This window comes from Conger conger, chromosome 6, assembly GCF_963514075.1.
Source record: "Conger conger chromosome 6, fConCon1.1, whole genome shotgun sequence".
Classification (NCBI taxonomy): Eukaryota; Metazoa; Chordata; class Actinopteri; order Anguilliformes; family Congridae; genus Conger; species Conger conger.
In genome coordinates, this window is record NC_083765.1 from 17,688,217 (window position 1) to 17,708,582 (window position 20,366).

Sequence of the window (20,366 nt, forward strand, 5' to 3'; positions counted from 1 at the left end):
TGTTTTGGTGATGTTAAGTTGTTTAACAAATCTATATTTAAAAAAAAACCAAGAAATAAAAGCTGAAATACAGATCTGTCATCACATGTATGTCTTTTGACTTCAAACTAAATTGTCTTCAGTGTATAGCAAAAACAAAGGAATTGAATTTGCTGTTCCAATACTTTTGGAGCGGACTGTATATGCACCCAAAAAGTAAATATAGCAAGAACTTACATGAAATGTGAGAAAAATAGGTAATAAATAAATAAATAAATAAATAAATAAATAAATAAAATAGCAATCTGGTTCCTGGAAATGTAGAAAAGACTATTTGAAACATCTAGCTACCTGTCATAGAGATATTTGAAGTTACATGCTGTATTTTCATTATTTTATTTTAATAAATCTATTTTATTTGCATCCAGGAGCCAAGGATGATTCGTGTATCGTCTATAATATACACTTATAGTACCAGAGTTATGAAATTATGGGCGTTGATGAATGAGGAGGGAAGAAGCCTATCCCATACCTGCGCTGACAGATCTGACGGACCTAAGCGCCCGGAACTCCGCACTATGGCAAACAGAACAGAAGTTATTCTGCGCTGGAACTGAACAGAGATTTTACGCCGCAACGGCAGGTGAACTGCTTTATTTCATATTGATGATCTGGAATCCTTTGTTGATTAACACAAGTGAGTGTTTTCATCGAAGATTCTCCAATACTGAGGAATTAAGATCTGCTGGTGCTGGTGGAGCTATTATTTCACTTGGGCAACTTATTCTTATCCGCGATATCAAACAATCTCTGGAATTACAGCAGGGCCAAACTGTGACTTCAAGGGGTTATGGAAGGAAAGCACACCCGCTGTCACGAATATATATTTTATACGAAGATATTTAATTACAACATGTAATACTGGACAACGAACAGATTTGTACGCCTGCTTGCTTGCCCTTTGCTTTCATGTACTGTACAGTGAAGTCAATCGGATCTCTAATCTCAAATCGCCCACCTGAGTTCCGGGCACGTGCATGTACAGTTTGCTTCAACTTCAGCAACGCCACCTGAAAGATTTGGAAGCGTTTTGAAGTAGCCTTAGCCTACTCGAAGGGATGCCGAAAAGCAAAAACAAGAGTTTTAATGGAAACATGTTCTTGTGGATATTCGTAGTTCGTCCACGTGTCCAGTAACACTGCCTACCAGAAACTTTTGAGAAGAAGAATAAATCCCTCTGGTCGTGGATATTTTCAGTGATATGGCGAAAAAACCATGATATTTGATGAAAATGATTAAATAGTAAATATATTGAACGCTCAGAGTTCTCGTTACTCCAACGGAGCCTACAACAATGCTCAGTGGAGAAGCTTTCTGTTTGAGCCCGGCTATTTAATGGGATTTACTTGTCCCGATGGGGAGGTCGCTATTTATTCCAAATTTGCCTGCGATGTCAAATGAACAAGACTTTAAATCTTCCCACAAGAGGCTAAAATGGATTGTCATGAACCTTTGCTAAATATAGATGCTCTTGGGTTTAAATTGGTGGATGTGCTCTTTTTGGTCTTATCTACACCTATAGAAGCTGATTATGAAGAAAAGTATGTATTTACAATGAATCTTTTAGAAGAATATAACTTCATTTAAAAAAGATTACAATCAAATGCAAGCGATTTTGCCGCAACTGACAAGGAGTATGCCACTTCCATTAACCAGGTAAGCGTCACCTACCACTGGATAATTTGCTGCAATTTGTACCATTAGTGTAATTTCATGTATACTGAGCAACATTGCTATTTTTGGCCTATGTACATTGATTTATGGGAGTGATAACTGGCTGTCAGTATGTTTTCATAACGATGATTAATTAAGACAAGACATAACTCTGTTTATTGCAAGAAGTAACTGGGGTATATGCCTAATAATTATTACTGAGCAAACTTAGTTGATGACAGTACGGTTACCCTTTTCTGAACCTTGAGAAAATATGATTCAGTCAAGAATTCCTCTTGCAGGCGAACATGATGTTTTTGGAAAAGGCTGAGGAAGACTAGACGCGTATTTTTCACAGCTTACGTCTCTAGCACCATCTCCTGAACAGTTTTAACCCCATTGTGCGGTTTATGCCTGCTTCATGTGAATCGCTTGATAAAAGTAACGTATTTTGCATCCAGTATTCATAGAATAGGCTGCAGGAACAAATTAGACGAATTCCTGCTCATTTATCAAACTGTCTGGATTGTTTATTAGGGATAAACTGGGTTGTATAACACTGTCTATGGGCAAATATGGGGGCTTCTAAAGTGATCAACACGAAATTGAAGCACTGTTAGCCTCCAAATCTATATTTATGCTAATGTAAATACATTCTAATGAACTCACGAAGACTCTTGATTCTGTCGTTTTGAACTGTGTAAATTGCAATGGATTGGGTCGTATTTGATCACTTACAAAAGGAATGCATAAATGCTTAAAAGAAGGCCGTTTCACGGCCTGCAGATGTTGCAATGGAAAGCTGCCCACACTTTATAATAAAGGAATATTGTAACCCAGTACAGAGTAATCGCAATCAGTGGAACGGAATTCAATTATGTTGCTCCCCGCATATTAATGGCGTGTAATCAATCCTTTAATTAAGATTGTATTGCATTTCAGTCCTTTGAGCAAAAGGCACACTGTCCATTACACTCATAGATGTTGTGTAGTTAGGCACAACAATGTAAGGCGTACTGAAATTTAAGTAGGCACACACACACCCACATACACACACACACACACACACACACACACACACGCGCACACACACAGAGTAAGCCTGCACAAGAAGTATATGGTTTGCTTACAAGAACATCATTGTGTATCTTTGTCTATGCATTTTTACCTCTCTGAATGCCAAAATGAATCATCGATTTTCTGGTCAGTATTCCTGTCATGGGTTATACTTTGGGCTGACAAGCATAAAGACCTTAAATTAGAACTTGGATACAGTTTCTCTGGAAGCAATGGAGATTCTGAAAAGGGTACTAGGTCATGGATATCAAACTTGACATTGCACTTAAAAGCTTTGTTTTTGAACTGAAGTCATATGTTAACACTCTAATTTCCTGGTCATGTGCTATGGTAGGCAGTCTATGCGGGACAGTCATTTTATGCTTTGAGTTACAGAGCTCTATTTGGAGAAAATAATTTGGGAGAAAATAAATTGAGTGAAGTGGCTCAGTTCATACAGCAGTTTAGATTGGGCTCTATGGACCAGTTCTCTCACTAGATTACTATGACTGTCGGTCTGCAGTAGTGGTAAACATATTGCCTTCTCTCTACCAGGGACAGCATGTGTTTATATCATGTTCCTCAGGCCCATTGATAATTCATGGAGGCATGTCATTTTTGCATATAACTACCCAAAATCCATTCCTGGCCAAAAATGTAGAAACTTGATTTTTAAGTGGAGGTTTTGCAGTTATCCATTGTATTACTACAAATGACTACAAATGCAAATGTCAAGTTTGTTTTAACTTTAAAAAGCCTGGCCCGGGCTAGAAACCTGTATGCATGGCATCTACTTTGTATTTTATATATAAAGCAATGTGGTATGCATTTGTCCCTGTTAAATAAACTATAAAATAATTAAGAATTAAGACTTGTCATATATTTATCTTATGCATGTCTAGTGAAGTCACAGTATATCCATTTTCTTCCTTCTTCCGAGCAGAGAATATATAGGCCAATATGATTACCTCTTGCCCTTTCCAGGTTCTGGAAAAGCGAATCATCTGTAATCTGTTAAGTTTTTCCTTCACAGTATCTGGTCCCCAGAGCCCCGTTCTCCAGCATAGCCAGGCTGCGTCTTTGCAGCTGACACATTGCCGGGGTCAGAGTTCACATTCTCACCTGCACTGTGTACTCTACAGCTGTGAGCCACTATGCCTCACCTCACGGAGGCAGATAACTGACAGTTTACATTATAGCATTTGTACTGAGGAGGAATCTCTGGGATCTGAACACCCTGCATGTTGCCATTATTTCAACAAATCATTCACTGTTTAGCCGAAGTTAACATTATCAGGGATAGCTAAAGATCATTGAATAGACAACATGGTAAATGGTTGGCATTTATATATAGCACCTTTATCCAAAGCGCTATACAATTGATGCTTCTCATTCACCCATTCATACACACACTCACACACCGACGGCGATTGGCTGCCATGCAAGGTGCCAACCAGCTCGTCAGGAGCATTTTTGGGGTTAGGTGTCTTGCTCAGGGACACTTCGACACAGCCCGGGCGGCGGATCGAACCGGCAACCCTCCAACTGCCAGACGACTGCTCTTACTGCCTGAGCCATGTTGCCCCTTAACATACTTATTCTTTTACAATGAGTGTAATGACTAATCCTGCATTGCACAGCGCTTTCCAGTTGACAGCCAGGTAGACTATCACAGACATCAGTGCTGACATTTTAAAGTTTTGGGAGGCAGCCCCTTCAGACGTGCCCTGGGGCAGTTCATTTATTTTCCTGGCACTTTTTGAAGATGTTCTAATCGTTCATTATCCATGTACAGTACAGTAATTGTTCCTTAAAACATACTGTTTTTCAAGTAGTAAAATGTTATTTGGTAACACAATGGTCTGCTGCTTCTAAAAATAAGTGCTTATTTATTTGTTTTCATGATCATCATTCCTTCAGGGGAATTTCATACTGCTGGTCGGTCTCAGCTTGCATTGAGTTTGCAATTTACAGCATATATTCCTTTATATCAGTTTTAGATCAGTTTAAAATGCAATTAGTATCAACTCTGGTTGTTGCGTAGGTGTCAGTGAATATCATTATGTGTCTTACATTGCTCAATTTAACAAATAATTAAAGTTTCATTTAATTATGCTAATAGTGGTCATTGAGTTCAAATAAGAATCATAATATATACAATACAGAATCTGTTTGAAGTTTAAAAACATTTCACGACATGTGTACGTACACTGATGTGCATGTTCATGTGTCTGCGTACGTTCATGCATACCTGCATGCGTTCACTTGCAAGCAGTATGCGGTGCTCCCATAAGCATGCTGATCATTGATTAAAACCACTTCCATTCCACTTCCACTCAGACTCTCCAATCTGGTACAACCACTTACTAATGTGCTGCAATTTCCTCAAACAGGGCAATTCTGAGATGCTGTAGATTTAATGAGGGTTTCCTCTTGACAAATGACACAAGCGAATGGCCCCAGTCATTAGGAGGCAAGCCGTGCATGGGCTTTCCTGATTAGAGCAGCACACCACGCATAGCAGACCCCAGGCACCCTGCTTGTTCAAGGCCAGACATCCAAGTCCCAAAGAAGGAAGGCTGCTCACTTTAGTGTAGGGGTGCGATGTGTATCATTTAATTGGACAGGGCGGTTACTGACCTGGGCCCCAGCCAAAATAAGCATTCTGGCTCAGGTCCGTATGGGCCCATAGATGATAAGCAAGACCAGGGAGTGCATGCCTTGAGAGATGGAAAACAAAAGATGCACTCCTCTTTATGGTATCAAAGGGCAAGCTAACTTCTGTTAGTCATCAGAAGCTGGGAGCAGCCGGGTCAAAGTGACTGAACACTCTTAGCCCCTGGCGCGTTGAAGCATGAGATATTCCAAGAATTGGTACATTTCCGTGAAATGACTGAATGTGTTACGGTTTTAGTGACTCAGTGTTTTGTGTGGTCTTCATCATTTCAGATGAATTGCTAAGGCTGTGGGATTTCCTCTCCAGCAGTGCAGTGTTTGATGAATGCTGGATTTGGTATCTGTCTATCTGTGTGTCACCTGCCTCCCCTGGAGTATCCGTACTGACTAAAGGACTTTTGCGTACCTGGTTCACCGTCTGCCACCTGCTCTTTCACAATACTAGCAAAAGATTTTTCGATTATGGTCCTGAGTAGATGTCACATTGTTATTTACAGTAATATACCCTATCAGACTTTTCCCAGTCAGATTATATCAGAAGAATCAATTTCCCGTTCCTCCAAAGTGTACAGGAGGTTGCAGGAGTGATGCTTTTGGGAAGACAACATTTTAATTCAGACATTCAATGGCTTTTGAGAACGGCAGAACTGGAGCCGCACAAAGGTTCAGGTTGGCGTTTGGCGTTTGGAGAGCAGCAGGGCTGACTGTGATGGCTAGCTGCTGCAGACAGTTCATGGGGCTGGGAGCTGGGTGAACCCGTCTTCTCCTCGGGTGTGGGTATTAGTGATCCGCAGCTTTGGGGGAAGGGGGAGAATTCCTGACCTTGGCCCTCCCAGCAGGGGCCCTGCTGCCATGTCGGGTCTGGCTGGGTTATTTGTTGTTATTAATGGTTTCCTTGTGACCCGGGGCCAGGACTTCTCCACTAAGTGGGCTCAAAGTGACCTCCCATCTCTGTCGCACTGATTAAATCTCAGAGGGGCGTGGGTATAATTGACTAACCCTGTTTATTTTCTCTCCATTCTGGTTTTAGGAGGCTGTCCCAGTGCGTGGTTCTGACCTTCATAACTTTCTTGGTCTCCCCAGTTTGCCTGTCATCCCAACATGTAAGACAACTCTGTTCACATTACCAACATGTTGAAATTGATGGCAACGATATGAAAATCTCATTGCCGTCGTATTTTGTATGTTCAACTTATATATAGAGAGATTTCTACTTTGTTATGCTAAATGTATGTTTGCAAGGAAGTCTTTAGCCTTAGATAGAGAGCATAGAAAATTTTGGAAGTACATGTGGAATAGATTAAAGTGTTCCAAAATAAAACAGTCGGCATATACTTCTTCACACAGCATTCATTTTGTAATTTTGTAATTTTTTGGCTATAATGAGTTTCAATTTCCCATTTGAATGATCTGGTTGTGCATCTTGAGTCAACCCACACGAGGAGCTGTACAGCTCAACTGAGCACACTCCTCTATTGCACTTTGTATCTGTTCCACACATTTCAGGTTCTCTGTAATACAGGGGAACTAGTGCCAATCAGTGCACAGGCATGTCTCTCACCGATGACAGCTAAAAGCCTGTGAGTGCCTGACTGGCTGTTGAAAGGAACCAATTTCATTGAGAACTCCGCTATAGCAGAACTGTTGAAGTGTGCTCACATTGTCTTGCATGAATTTGAACTTTGAAAGTCTGAATGTTTTTTTAAAGCACATAAAAGGTATTTTTGGATTCATAGCTCTGTAAGTCACTGGGTTCTGTATGAAGGAAAGGTATGCGTTTCAAGGACAGGTGCAGACCCTTGTCAGCAGGGGGGGATTTTTTATTGCTAATTGTCCATGTCCGTCCAGATTTATTAGTTTGACTTAATAGCACCTGGGGTTAAGTTATTAGGATTGCTAGCTTGGAAGCTGTGTTCATAATAGTATTGCTTCCACCTACTGTCTGTAATGTTTTGTAATTCATTTTTGCTTGTTCTCTTTCCAATTCTTCATGATGGCAGTATGTTTTTTAAGCTTAGTGTGGTTATTTTTCAATCTTGGTTATATTTTAATTTAATCATGTTTGTCTTTCAAGGATTACCCCTCCTTATCCCTACTCTTCTATAAACTATTACCTAGTATAGATTTGTCAGCCTTGCAAACCTTTTAGCAGGTTAAGGAGATGATGTATGTATTTTACCAATGAGCTATTTTAAGAAGGCTCTCAGAATAAAGGAGATACAGTATCGGGCTGTATGGTATGCTGGTTGAAAGTGTGGTAGGTCTTCTCCTTCAGTCTCAAGTTGCACAGTGTCTTCTCTTCTCTTCACTATTGTGCTGCCATCTTTCATCAGAGTTTGTTGTGTTGTCAAGGTAAGTTTGAGGAAAGGGGCTGCTGTAGGCTTTGCGGAGATAAAAAGATATCCATGTCCAGAGAGAGATGAGGTATGAAGCTCACCACTGACAAAGAGGCTATGTTTTTATTAGCATGACTTTCGCCTTGAATTCCATTCTCTACAAATAGTTGGCCGGAGATGTCAAAGTCATTGAGCCACTCCCTCTCGGGTTCCCTCCACTGCTCAAGGCGCTGGTTCAAAAGAAGGTGCTATAAACGGCAGCAAAGGACATTTAGATTTACCGCTGTGTTCTCGGCATCTGCTGGCTGTCTCTGTCATTCCCCAAATGCCTCTGGGCTCAACAAACTAAGCCTAGCCTTGTCCATCAACCGCCGCCAACATCATTTCACAGCTTTCATTCATTTTTCATGTCTCTTTCTCTCTCTCTCACACTCTCTTTCTCACACACACACTCCCTCCATCCCTCTTCCTTTTCCCATGCTTATTCGATTACAAAACAGCATTGACTGAATACCACATCGCCTTCTTAGCGGGTACATTTGTATTCAGGGAGCAGATCTTCTTTTTCCTTAATGCGGAGGTCTCTACTCTGTCCCCCGTTACTCTAAATCCTTCTCTCCTTCTTCGGTCATGTTTTCGAAGAGTACATTTTCTAAGAACAGGGGTGGGGAACCTGGCGTTCCATAGGTGAAAGGTCATTTTGTTAATCCAGCACGCCAACTCGCCCCCCTCTCTGACTGTCATCAACACTAATTTGGGTCTCTGTGGCAGTAATGAGGGCAATTCCAGGTCAGTGGTAGGGGAAATGGTAGGCAGAGTTGTGAAAGCACTGCTGGGGCAGCATGGTGCAGTTGTGTGTCATTAACTCTTCACAGCTCCAGAGCCCCATCAGTCATGCAGGCTGTGAATAATACTCTCATTAGAGTGAAATAACAGCTTTCATGTATCTGACGGAATGTAAAAAATGCATGTCCAATCCTAACTTTTTGCACAGTTAGTTTCAGAGTAGTCTTGCTATGGCTGTGTTGTGAAATTGCTAGTTAACAAAACCACAGAGGTAGGCTGTCTGCTTCTAATGTGTAGCTTGTATGTCCTGGAGCATTACCATTAAAGGGTTAAATTCAAGGATTGTTTTGACAGATTGTTTGCCTCTGTCGTGAAAGATGAGCGGGAACCTTTCTCAGTGAGATCCACCTTTAGGGGAAGACTCTGGAATGCACCAGAAATGTGCTGTTTGTTACCGCAAATCATTTTATGATGTTTGTAATGTTTACAGTCACTGACCTGCGTATAGTGTTTGCGCGTGAATTAGGTTTATGTGAAAAAGCAGCTGTAGGTTTTATTTGGCGCTTTTGAACAATGTGCTTCCCACGGGTACTTTAATCAACGCTGAGGGTGCCAGTGATACAGGGCACAAGTGAGCCCTGAGCACTTTGCTGCCAAGGGTCACGCAGGATCTGAGGGGATTTGGACCTGGTGAAAACAGCCTCATGGTCCTGTTTTAGCCCATGTTCTCAGAACAATGCCAAAGACTAATCTACAAATGGGAGCATAGCACTATCCCTGGGACACAGTTAGATGTCCACGTTGCAGCACTGTTGGTGTATCTAATGCAGAAAAGGAGGTTGTCTACCTTTATAAGAGGAGGGGGGGTCAGTAACTTGAGGTTGCTTCTTATTAAATTATCTTTGTACATGGGCCAGGACTGATGCTAAGGGGCTGTAGTTACGCTGGACAGTATTTGGGTTAAAGGTGAGCTGAGTATTTTACAGGTAAAAGCTCATTTTTCAGTTCTGCGTCCGTTCATTTTGTACCTCTCTCTTCCTCTCCCTGCCCCTGCGTTCCCTCCCCGGTCCAGTCATCTGTGGCCTCTCTGTGTGGGCGTCAGGGGCGGCCATCGCGTGCCCGTCGCCAGCTGCACTTCAGGAACGAGTGGGGCTCCTGGAGCGGCTGGTCAGTGTGCTCACGCAGCTGCGGGGGCGGGGCTTCGCTTCGAACCCGCACCTGCCTCACCAGGTAAGGACACCAGACCTGGGTCAGGTATTTTCAAAAATACCTTAACCGTAGAGACCCCAGTAAAAGCCCTGCTGATCACTAACTATTTTAATTCAAACTTGTTCTCATGTTTACCCGTGTCTATAAACAGTTACATTATTTACATATTACATATTTGACCCAGGGGTGGCCTCGACACAAAGTCAATCATGTGGACTGTTTCCACATGTGTTGGACTGGGCAGCAGTGTAACATCACTCTTAAAGAACTGGCCTTAAAGCTGCAGGTTTCATCCCCTGGTAAAACACTGCTGGAGTGTCCAGCTGCATAGATGGGGGAAAAAATCCTTAGTCACTCTGGCTCGTAATGTAACGTAATCGTTCTTTCCATACACAATGTATTGTCACAGTTATAAAGCAACAGTCCATTAAGTGGTGTCCTAGACAATACACTACTTTTAAATTATTCCTAAATTTACTTGATGAATGTCATTTTGAGCCTCCATATAATGTATTAATTGATAATGCATATTTTCATTTACTTGCATTGAGTGACCTAACATATTGTAGGCCTGTAGGCCTGGACTGGAGAATGTCGTATCTGTTTAGCATCAAAAGACCTTTTAACAGGCATGATAACCATATAATTACCCAGCTCATAGAGATTGCTTTATGTCCTATTCTTTCCATAGCCTTTCTGCATTTTATTCTGAAGCACTCAAACCTGAGAAGAGGAATGTACATTTATTGTTCCATCAATAAGTCTTGGTGGTCTTGATGCGGATAGATGCACCACAGCCCATTCTCACTGCATATTACACATTTTTGTCAGAGAGTATTTCATTCTTATCCTTTCCCAGGAACAACCCATTCTCACTGCATAGTACACATCTTTGTCAGAGTATTTCATTCTTATCCTTTCCCAGGAACCCCGTTGGGGGGCCATGTCCAGGGGACCCCAGACAGTACAAGATCTGTAACTCCAAGGTAAGAAAAAAGATTCTGCCAGGCACTGTAACAACGAAGCAAGAGAGCTAGACAGAAGCCATTCTTATCAGTGTAATCCCTCTACTCCACTTATAACAGAAGCCTTTGATGAATGGCATTCAGGACCGCCTGACTTGTCAGGATTGTGATGTCAATTTAAACCATGAAAACAGTGACTTAGGTATGCACTAAGACCTGTTGACTTATTAGATACTTTAAAAAGATATCTATATTATGATGTCTACTTTTATCCATAGTCCATAGATTTCAGACGCCTGTAGAATTTGTTTACAGTCATGAACCTCTGGTCCAACACTGTTGATGGGAAAGGGCACAGTGGAACTGGAGGTTTTTACGCATTTTCTCATGAAGCTCCATGGCTCCCATGGTGACCGATTGGTGATCTAGCCAGGTTTAAGGTGTGTTTGTGGATACAGACTGACTATGAGTCAGCATTGAGTGTATCAATGCTCCCAGGAGTGTTTGACCGAAACACAGCTGACAGCTGATTCTATGCCCAAAGCGGGTTGAGACATGCTGTGTGTATGTGTGTGTTTGTGCTTGTGTGTCCGTCCATCTATCCATCCATGTGTTTGTGTGTGCAAGCGTGCTTGTGTGTCTATCTGTCCATGTTTATGTATATTTGTGTGTGTGTGTGTGTGTGTGTGTCTGTGCATGCAACCGTGCTTTTGTGTCTATCCGTCCATGTGTATGTATATTTGTGTGTGTGTGTGTGTGTGTGTGTCTGTCCATGCATGCCTGCCTGTGTGTCCATCTGTCTGTTTGTCCGTGTGTGAGTGAGTGAGTGAGTGAGTGTGTGTGTGTGTGTCTGTGTGTCTGTGTGTGCATGTGTTTGTGTGGTGGCTGTTTTCCCTGGATGGGACAGAACCAGGATTCTTTGGGTCTGTTTGCACAGGAGTGTACCCCAGGCTCTGAGGAGTTTCGGGAACTGCAGTGCAAGGCTTTCAACGACAGGCCTGTGGTGGCCAGCAATCGCTACAAATGGACCACCTTCCTTGGAGGTGAGTGGGACTGCACCCCTGTTCCTGTGTGCTGAGCCCTCAGTGGCATCTTCCCTCTACGACAGAAAGGGCCCCATTTGTGTGAGATTAAAGGCTGCCCAGGGCTGCTCTCTGAATAAAACATCAGTACTCTACCTCAAAATTCCCGTTTAACATGTGTATGAAATTAGAGGTTGAAATAAATTAGGAGTACCCTGGAAAAAATTAGTTTGAGTTTAAACACATACTGTACCAGCAAAGGATTTTAATTTGACAGCAAGAACACAAAAGTAAATGCCTATAGATATACAGTAAGGTATACTAAATGCCCATAGGTTTAATTAAAGTTTATATCTTTATTGCTCCCATTGTCTGGTATACGCCTGGGTGTCATATTACCTAGTCCTAGCTGTGTTCAATTTCCCAGCAATTAATTTTTCCCTCCAACCTTTTCTCTTTCTCTGTCTGTTTCTTTCGACCATTTCGCGCTCCCTCAGGTCCCAACCCATGTGAGCTCAGCTGCCTTGCCCTGGGACACAATTTCTACTACAACTTTGGGAGAGTTCTGGACGGTACGTCCTGCCAGAAAGACTCGGGGGCCATCTGCGTCAACGGCCGCTGCCTGGTGAGTGAAGAAGCGCAGTAAACAAGGGAATGAAAAAGTAGCGTGCTCCGAGACATTTGGTCATGCCTGGTTCTTGTGTTCTGCCTGTTTTCCAACGGGAGTTTTGGCAGAACAGTCCGTGCTGTCGTGCAGTGCTGAAGGTTGCACAGTAAACACAAACACGTGTAAACTTGACATTTTGGATGTTAATGAAAAAAATAATCTTAGTGATTTTCTCACAAAATCTTAACTAAATACCCTGAGAATCCAGCCCACTCCCTCCCCTCCACCACCGCTACCACCACCGTTGTTTCTATGTGGGAAGCATTTTGTCAGCCCCAAACTTTTTGCCCATTCTGATGGATTACCATGGATTGTCTTACTGAGCGTCCCTCTACAGGTGACTGAAGCCGTAGTTCTGCCCTAAAGGTCGAGGTGGGGTTTCACTGAAGAAGCGGCCTGTTGTTAATGATTAAACAGCGTGTCTGGGGGAGGACGGAGGGGGGATTTACGAGCAGTGAGGTCATCGGCATTTCTGGAACTGGGCAAGGTCAGGGAGTAGCTGATCTGGAGAAGTTGCAGATGCAGAAGGCAGCTGATGTGGGCCGCTGTGTGGCTGACAGACCGCAGACCTGTGGCACTCACAGAAGGACGGTGCCCACCAAGCTTTTCTCTGTGGGTGTGCTGCTGTCACCCAGGTCTGTATAATTACCCTCCTCATACGAGCCTCAGGGCCTCCCAAACACTAATACACCGCCTCATATTGCGTCTCTTTATATCCTGTTGTGCACACACTGGGAGGCAGAGAGTAATGGGGGGAGGGGGGGTGCTTAATTATATGTTCTGAGATTGGAGGGGAATGCTGGAAAGCCTCTCCTTGATTGTTTTTCATGGCAGCGCAGGAGTTACTGATCTGGCAGAGAGACACTGGCACCTCGGTTCGCCAGCCTGATATATGGGCCACAGAGAAATCCTCCTTACCTGCAGAGGAATTCCGTCTGAACCCCACCCCCGCTCCCTCAGAAATGGCCTCCACTTGGTCATGGCCCATACACCCCTGTGTCTCTGTCTCTCCTTGGCCAGGTAGAGCCTGCTATCAGTCTATCTCAGCTCCTCAGTTCTCCTCCTGTGGAGGGTGGACACTGTGTGCCGGCCTCCCCTGTGGGAACATGAACATGACTGTGTGATGGGGGCAGTGACCCTCCCCTGTGGGAACATGAACATGACTGTGATACAGTGATACGGGGACAGTGACCCTCCCCTGTGGGAACATGAACATGACTGTGAGACTGAAACAGGGACAGTGATCCTCCCCTGTGGGAACATGAACATGACTGTGATACAGTGATACGGGGACAGTGACCCTCCCCTGTGGGAACATGAACATGACTATGTGACTGAAACAGGGACAGTGACCCTCCCCTGTGGGAATATGAACATGACTGTGATACAGTGATACGGGGACAGTGACCCTCCCCTGTGGGAACATGAGCATGACTGTGAGACTGAAACAGGGACAGTGATCCTCCCCTGTGGGAACATGAGCATGACTGGGAGACTGAAACAGGGACAGTGACCCTCCCCTGTGGGAACATGAGCATGACTGGGAGACAGTGATACGGGGACAGTGACCCTCCCCTGTGGGAACATGAGCATGACTGTGAGACTGTGATACGGGAACGGTGATCCTCCCCTGTGGCTGTGCTCACTGCCCTGGAAGACTGCAGCGGCTATAGTGAATAGCACAGCATGCAGCACATTTTGATAATTATATGTGGAGCTCTGCTTTTGTGCCAGCTTATGACCTCAAATTAGCGCTTCTGAGTGAGAACATACTGTACTCCTGCTTCCCCGCTAATGCCTTACTATAGACACTGCAGCCCCAGTACCTGTGCCTGCCAGTCGGGAAAAGTCCAGCTGAAACCAAAGAAAGTAAAATACAGGGCTGAAGTTTTCCGCCTCGTGTGCATAGGTGAGACTACTTCAGGGTTTCCGTTTCCCGTTACGCTGCAGAAGCCAGGCTGTGACCTGATCCTGGGCTCAGAGCAGCAGGAAGACGCCTGCATGGTGTGCGGTGGACACAACACCACCTGCTTGCAGCACCGCAATGTGTACCAGGACAATGGGCACAACACTGGTCAGTACTGCTGCCCTCATATGCACTTCCATAGCTCTAATCACACAGTCTGGAATGGCCACGGGGATTACCACACAGAGACAAAACATAATGCCCTTGTCACTCTAATAACCGGAGCCTCTTGCAGCCTTCCTACTCACAGGTAAATGGCAGTCTTCGGCAAGCTATAGAATATCACAGGTGGCATTTAGTAGGTGTCGAGTGTTTAATCACAAGTGGTGAACAAGGTGTTATTCTTTTGCCCACGACACTGGCCGGTCTCCAGGGAGTAATACAGCCAATCGGAGAATAGCACATTGAATGCAAACACTGTATTTCAAACATGAAAAGGTAAAGGAAAACAAGGAGGCATTGCTCGGATGACTCTTTTGCTGTGTACTCAGCCGAGCAGCACGGAGGCCCCACACCCTAAAAGGACTGGCTCAACGCCACAGAATTGTAAACCCAAGTACTTCCTCTAGGACAGTGACTGAGTGTCCGACACCTCTGGCGTCTCGTTTGACGGCTGCCCCCATTCTGAAACAGTAGCCCCTTTGCACCACTCCTTGTGTAGGCAGAGGGAGAATGCTCGGTGCGATCTGTCGATCGAGCGGGAGAGAGGACAGGCGATAATGGTGGCTTTGTTCAGACGTTTGAAAAGCCCGTTCTCCTCTCTCCTGCAGCTGTATTTGCAAATGAAGAAAAAGTCATTTCAAGCTGCCAGCGCAGTGCTGTGCAGGCCAGTCAAGAGCCAAAAGACCAGGGCACATCACAGCAGGGCAATTTACTCAACAGCTCAACACCACACTGCATGTCTGTCACAAAGCCTCCAGCACAAGTGCAACCAGGACCTTGTAGACCCCAATTATGTGTCTCTACCAGAGTATCTCAACACTTCACAGGGTTTTAATGATGTGGCTTGTACCAACAGAGATTTCAACATGTTTTTGGATAATATAGACCCCAGTGAAACATTCACATTGTCTATATTTATGTCTCTCTACAGGCCCCCTTGGATACAATGAAGTCACTATGATTCCTGCTGGGGCAACTCATATTCGAGTGACTGACAACAGCAGGAACTACCTAGGTGAGAGGCATCACAGACCTTTCCTGTACTTGCTTTATGGAATAGTGTTTTACTGTATGTCAGTATTTCAGTATGCTCATTGCTCTCAGTTTTGACAAACATATACATGGTTAGAGTGCCTGTACCTTTGATGATAGCACCCCTTCCTGTAACCCCTACCCTCCGTTCCCCCTCCGAGGACATCCAACTGGGTGATGGGTGTTTCAAAGCAAAGCAACACCCAGGCTCATTTCCACAGGCTGATAGCATTCTGGACAAAAATAATAAGATTTGAAACGGAATAGCCACCAGATGGCTGGGTGTGTGGGTATTCCACATGATGGCAGGTGGTGGAAAATTTGGAATGCTGATAACATTTTCCTACTGTAAAATATATCATACAAATAGTTTTTGTAAAACAATATGCCTTAGAAAAGCCTTATTTCTCTGAAATAATGCACTGATTACTGAGAACTGAGTATAAATGGGCATGAACCAATATCATTACATCATTACACCTCGAATATACATTTATCTTTAATATTGTTTTATCTAGCACCCACCCAACTGCATTAGCTGGGAGCTAAGGAAATCAGCTTGCCCGGAAAGCATTGTCAGTGTGTATAAGAAATGGCAATGGAATGGAAAATGTGGAAAGATGCCAAGGAATGGCCTGACAGCCTTTGACTTGTTTGTCCCACAGCACTCCAAGATGGACGCTCCCAATTTGTCATCAATGGACACTGGAAGATCAGCGTTCCCGGGGAGTACAGCGTGGCTGGAACCAAACTCGTTTACCGGCGATCCTCAGACAAATGGGAGAGCTTTGAGGTCCCAGGTCCCACTAAGGAGGACCTGCATATCATGGTCAGAACCATTTGATTTCAGGTGAAGCCTCCACTCCACTCTACTGCTGCAAATATGAAACCCATATCCAATGATATCTCTGCAGGTGTTGGCCACTGATAGGAATTCTGGGATTGAGTATGAGTACTGGCTGCCTCCTGATCAATACGCCCTTCATCATGGGAGGAGGAGCCCACTGCGCCAGCCACACCACGGTGCCAGCTTCCCACCGTGGCACCTGCCAACTACCAGCACCACGACTAGCACCACTACAACTACCAGCAGGGCCCCTGCCACCCAAAGGCCATTCTGGGGTAAGTCTGCGCCTGTGTTTGCTATGATGGAGTCCATTATCAATGTTTGTTTGGGCTGTCCTTTGTCATGGGCTATTTGTGTGATGTGAGGCTTATAAACTAAATTGAAGTGCGATGAAGTTGTCTATCTAGACCTTCCTTCATATTACCAATCATTTTGTTACTGAATTCAGAACATCTTCAGTAAGATATTTGGTCCTTTTCAGGAAAGTGTCTGGTGTCCAGTCCAGTGTCACCATAAACAAATGGAATGGAAATGGAAACGGAAAAAAGGCAGACACTGCCAACTTACATGCTTACTCGTTTCCTCAGATCTGGGCAACTACTTTTTAGTATATTACAGAGAACAAGGAAGTAATTGTCAACATATTGCAGAAAGTTCTCTTTTTTTCCCAACTCTTCCAATTCTTAGAACTAGCGAAAGAAACCAATATGAAAACCATGGTCATTATTTTGTAGAGCTTGGGTGTTTGAGTTGAGATTATAATCTTCAGTGACATAATGGGGGTTTGCTGCTTTGATGGGAGCTTGTTGCTAGGTAGCGAAGTGGCCTAACGCTGTGTCCTTCTCTCAGTGCCTGCAGGCGGCTGGCCTGCTCAGCACCCTCCACAACACCCGCAGCCCCGCCTCGAGAGGGATGAGACCCGCCGGAACCAGCTCCCCCGACTGTACCGTCCAGGTCAGCACACCCCTGTATCGCTTTACCCTCACCCCACCTGCCATGCAAAACCTTGTGGTTTTAGGGCTTCTGATAGAGATGGTTAGAAATCAACTTTGAATGACTTTTAACAATGTAATTCTTTGTAAATAGTAAACACTTTCTCTGAAGGGAATTGTGGGAAATGCAGGAAGGTTCGAGGTCGTGGTGAGCGCCAGAGACAGTACTGCCAAAAGGACTTTGGTGAGTGTCTCAGTGAAAATAAAATATTTCTAGGAACCAGACAACCTATTTATGTCAACCTGCTTTGCACAAATACTCAATGGTTACAGACAACGTAAATCAGAATGGTCATTTGATTCATGTCCATGGACGGTTTGTGTGTATCCCTGTGCTTGTCAGTGTTTCGGGCCAAGGTCATAAGCAAGCAGCATCGTGGTGAGGAGACGCGCTACGACGTGCATATCATCCACACCTACCGCAACCGTTTTCGCTTAGAGCACCGCGAGTTCCTGTGGGTGGCCAACGTCTGTGACTGTCCACAGCTCGATGAAGGCCGCCAGTACATCATTATGGCCCGTCGCCATATCAACTACGAGCACACCCTCAACCGCATCCTGCTGGAGGAGGACAGCTATGTCCAGCCCTATCGGCCCCGAGAGGACGCTCACCTGCGCCCTCTGGAGGAAGTGTGCAGTAACCGCGGAGTGAGGACAAGCTAAACCTCACTGACCACGCACACGCGCACACACACACACGCACGCACACACACACGCACGCGCACGCAGGCATGCACAGACACACACACACGCGCACATGCACACACACGCACACACACACGCACAAGCACACACATTCACACACCCACACATGCACATGCACACACATTCACACACGCACACGCACACACACACACACACACACACACGCACACACAAACACACACACATACACATACACACACTCACTCACAAAAATACACACACATACACACAGCAGACACTGCACTTATAAAAAATGGTGTTAAATTTTCATTCAGTTAGACAGAGCTAAACATTTAAACATTAACAGTGAAGTGCCCTGTCTCCAGAGTCAGACCCTGGACCTACTTAAGTAACTGCTGGAATCCTCAAGGGAACAAACAATTACCTGTTAAATGTCAGGCAAGGCCCAATGGAAATTGGAGATTATTTCATTCTGGGAAGTGGCAAAACTCCAAAACATGGACGTCACCCTGAGCCTGCAGCAGCTTGTCTGACCACGTGGTATAGCACTTTAGGTGGTGATAAAATGGAGCCACCTTTAAACCTCAGATACCAAAGACGAGCAGAGAATTGTGCTCAGAGTTGCAGTCACATACTTTGTTCAAACTGAAGCCTTCTGCAGCACTTCATAATGCTACCTGTCTGGATTGACACCAGCCAATTACTGTGTGTGTGTTGATTGAAATATGTTTATTTTTCAGATATCCTCCCTTGATCTTTTCCCCCTTCCATTTATATTTAAAATGACAGTATGTGTTGCTATGTATTGTATTTATAAGGCCAAAGGATATAATCATTTACATGAATTTATACAGTATTTTTGTGTTTTGCATCAGAAATGTTAAAAGATTAACAATGTATTTCATTTTATGGATATACTTTTGGAATATAAAAAATACATTTTACTGAAGATGATTCTTATGTGAGGTAGATTTGTCACATTTCACACCTTCAATCTATATATATATTATTTCCCCATGTGGATTATGTTTGAATCATAGGAATCTGCATTAGGTTCAGATTCCAAACTGTGCTCAACCATAATTTAGTTACCGTCTTCAAATGTAACGGTTTCCAATGTCCCTTACATCATTTATAGAAATAAGGAAAAATACAATCAATACACGTTGTTAACCCTTCCAAACCAACTCATTAAAATATAAACATGGAAGGTCTCACACTCTTCTTTCAATCAGTATTAGAAGAGAATTAGAAAAGCACATATGTCTTAGACTGTTTCCTGAATCACCTTGCTAATGACAATAGCCAAAACACTGGTGATTCTAATTCTCAATAAAGAAAGCTTATGTTAGCAGAAGAATGTTTGACTTTCCTTTTAATATTTATATTTATATCTCCTCTAATATAGCTACTAAATCATCCTAAGGTTTGGGAACAGTGAGAACTGGAGGAACTAGCCCGGAATGGGAGAAATTAGTCACACACCTCTCTATCTAACCTACCATTAATTTGACTACTTGTATAGGATTAGATCAGATAAATTATGACTGTTATTAATTAACCTCGTTTTTATTGTAATTGAGAAAGGTGGATTTAGGACACATAGATATAGTCCAGATGTTCATCCTCTTTCAAGAAAACATGGTCAAAAGTTCAAGCAGTAAATAATACATGCTCTATATATGAAAATAGTAGTTATTAAATCACACAGGAACCATTTTTTAAAAATATATTTAAAAAAATACCTTAATTTGTCACAGCTATCATGGCAATCTGCAATTTGTTGCTAGCATGGTTCACAATCGTTCCAGTGCTCAAATATTTACATCTCACAGGGAAAAATGATAAACACTTTACTGTTACTGCATACATTGCATTCACTCCTCATGGCCTAAGTTAGCTGTGGGAGTAAGGGTTTCTCCCAGCACAGATATCCTTTGAAACCGGGAGTGGATCAAGGTTAGAGTGGCCACAGATCACGGCAAATGCAAGAAAGCCATTGCTCAGAAATGAAAGGCTGCTGGGAATTGTTTGAATTAGAAACCAACTTCCTGAAAAATTGCATTAATTACTTGCCTGTCTTCTGTGCTCTATAACTAATTTCATCACTAAAAATGTAGTTCTATCATCAGGACATCAGAGCACATAAAAAGGACAGAACTTCCACAAAATCAGAGTAGAATAGTCCAGCTCAATTTATGCTTCCCTGGCAATCTGGCAAAATGTAGTACGTTTTAAACCAGCTTTGGTCCTGGTTATGGCCTTCTCAGCTCTATATCACTGGCCTGCATT

At 43.6% G+C, this 20,366-nt stretch overlaps 1 protein-coding gene across 2 annotated transcripts; it reads left to right on the plus strand.

Annotated features, from left to right (window-relative positions):
- Positions 1 to 556: 556 nt before the first annotated feature.
- On the plus strand, positions 557 to 19,252 carry adamtsl5 (ADAMTS like 5). 2 transcript variants are annotated; one of them, XM_061246202.1, is made up of 13 exons: positions 557 to 1,695; positions 6,455 to 6,527; positions 9,619 to 9,776; positions 10,681 to 10,741; positions 11,658 to 11,763; positions 12,240 to 12,367; positions 14,360 to 14,483; positions 15,469 to 15,552; positions 16,235 to 16,398; positions 16,484 to 16,691; positions 17,266 to 17,370; positions 17,503 to 17,592; positions 17,752 to 19,252. In XM_061246202.1, exons 1-13 carry the CDS (start codon positions 1,643 to 1,645, stop codon positions 18,069 to 18,071), a joined length of 1,674 nt encoding a protein of 557 aa, XP_061102186.1. In that variant the 5' UTR covers positions 557 to 1,642; the 3' UTR covers positions 18,072 to 19,252. The 2 variants fall into 2 exon arrangements, with proteins under 2 accessions (XP_061102186.1, XP_061102187.1); XM_061246203.1 differs by having other exon boundaries at positions 17,521 to 17,592.
- Positions 19,253 to 20,366: the final 1,114 nt, after the last annotated feature.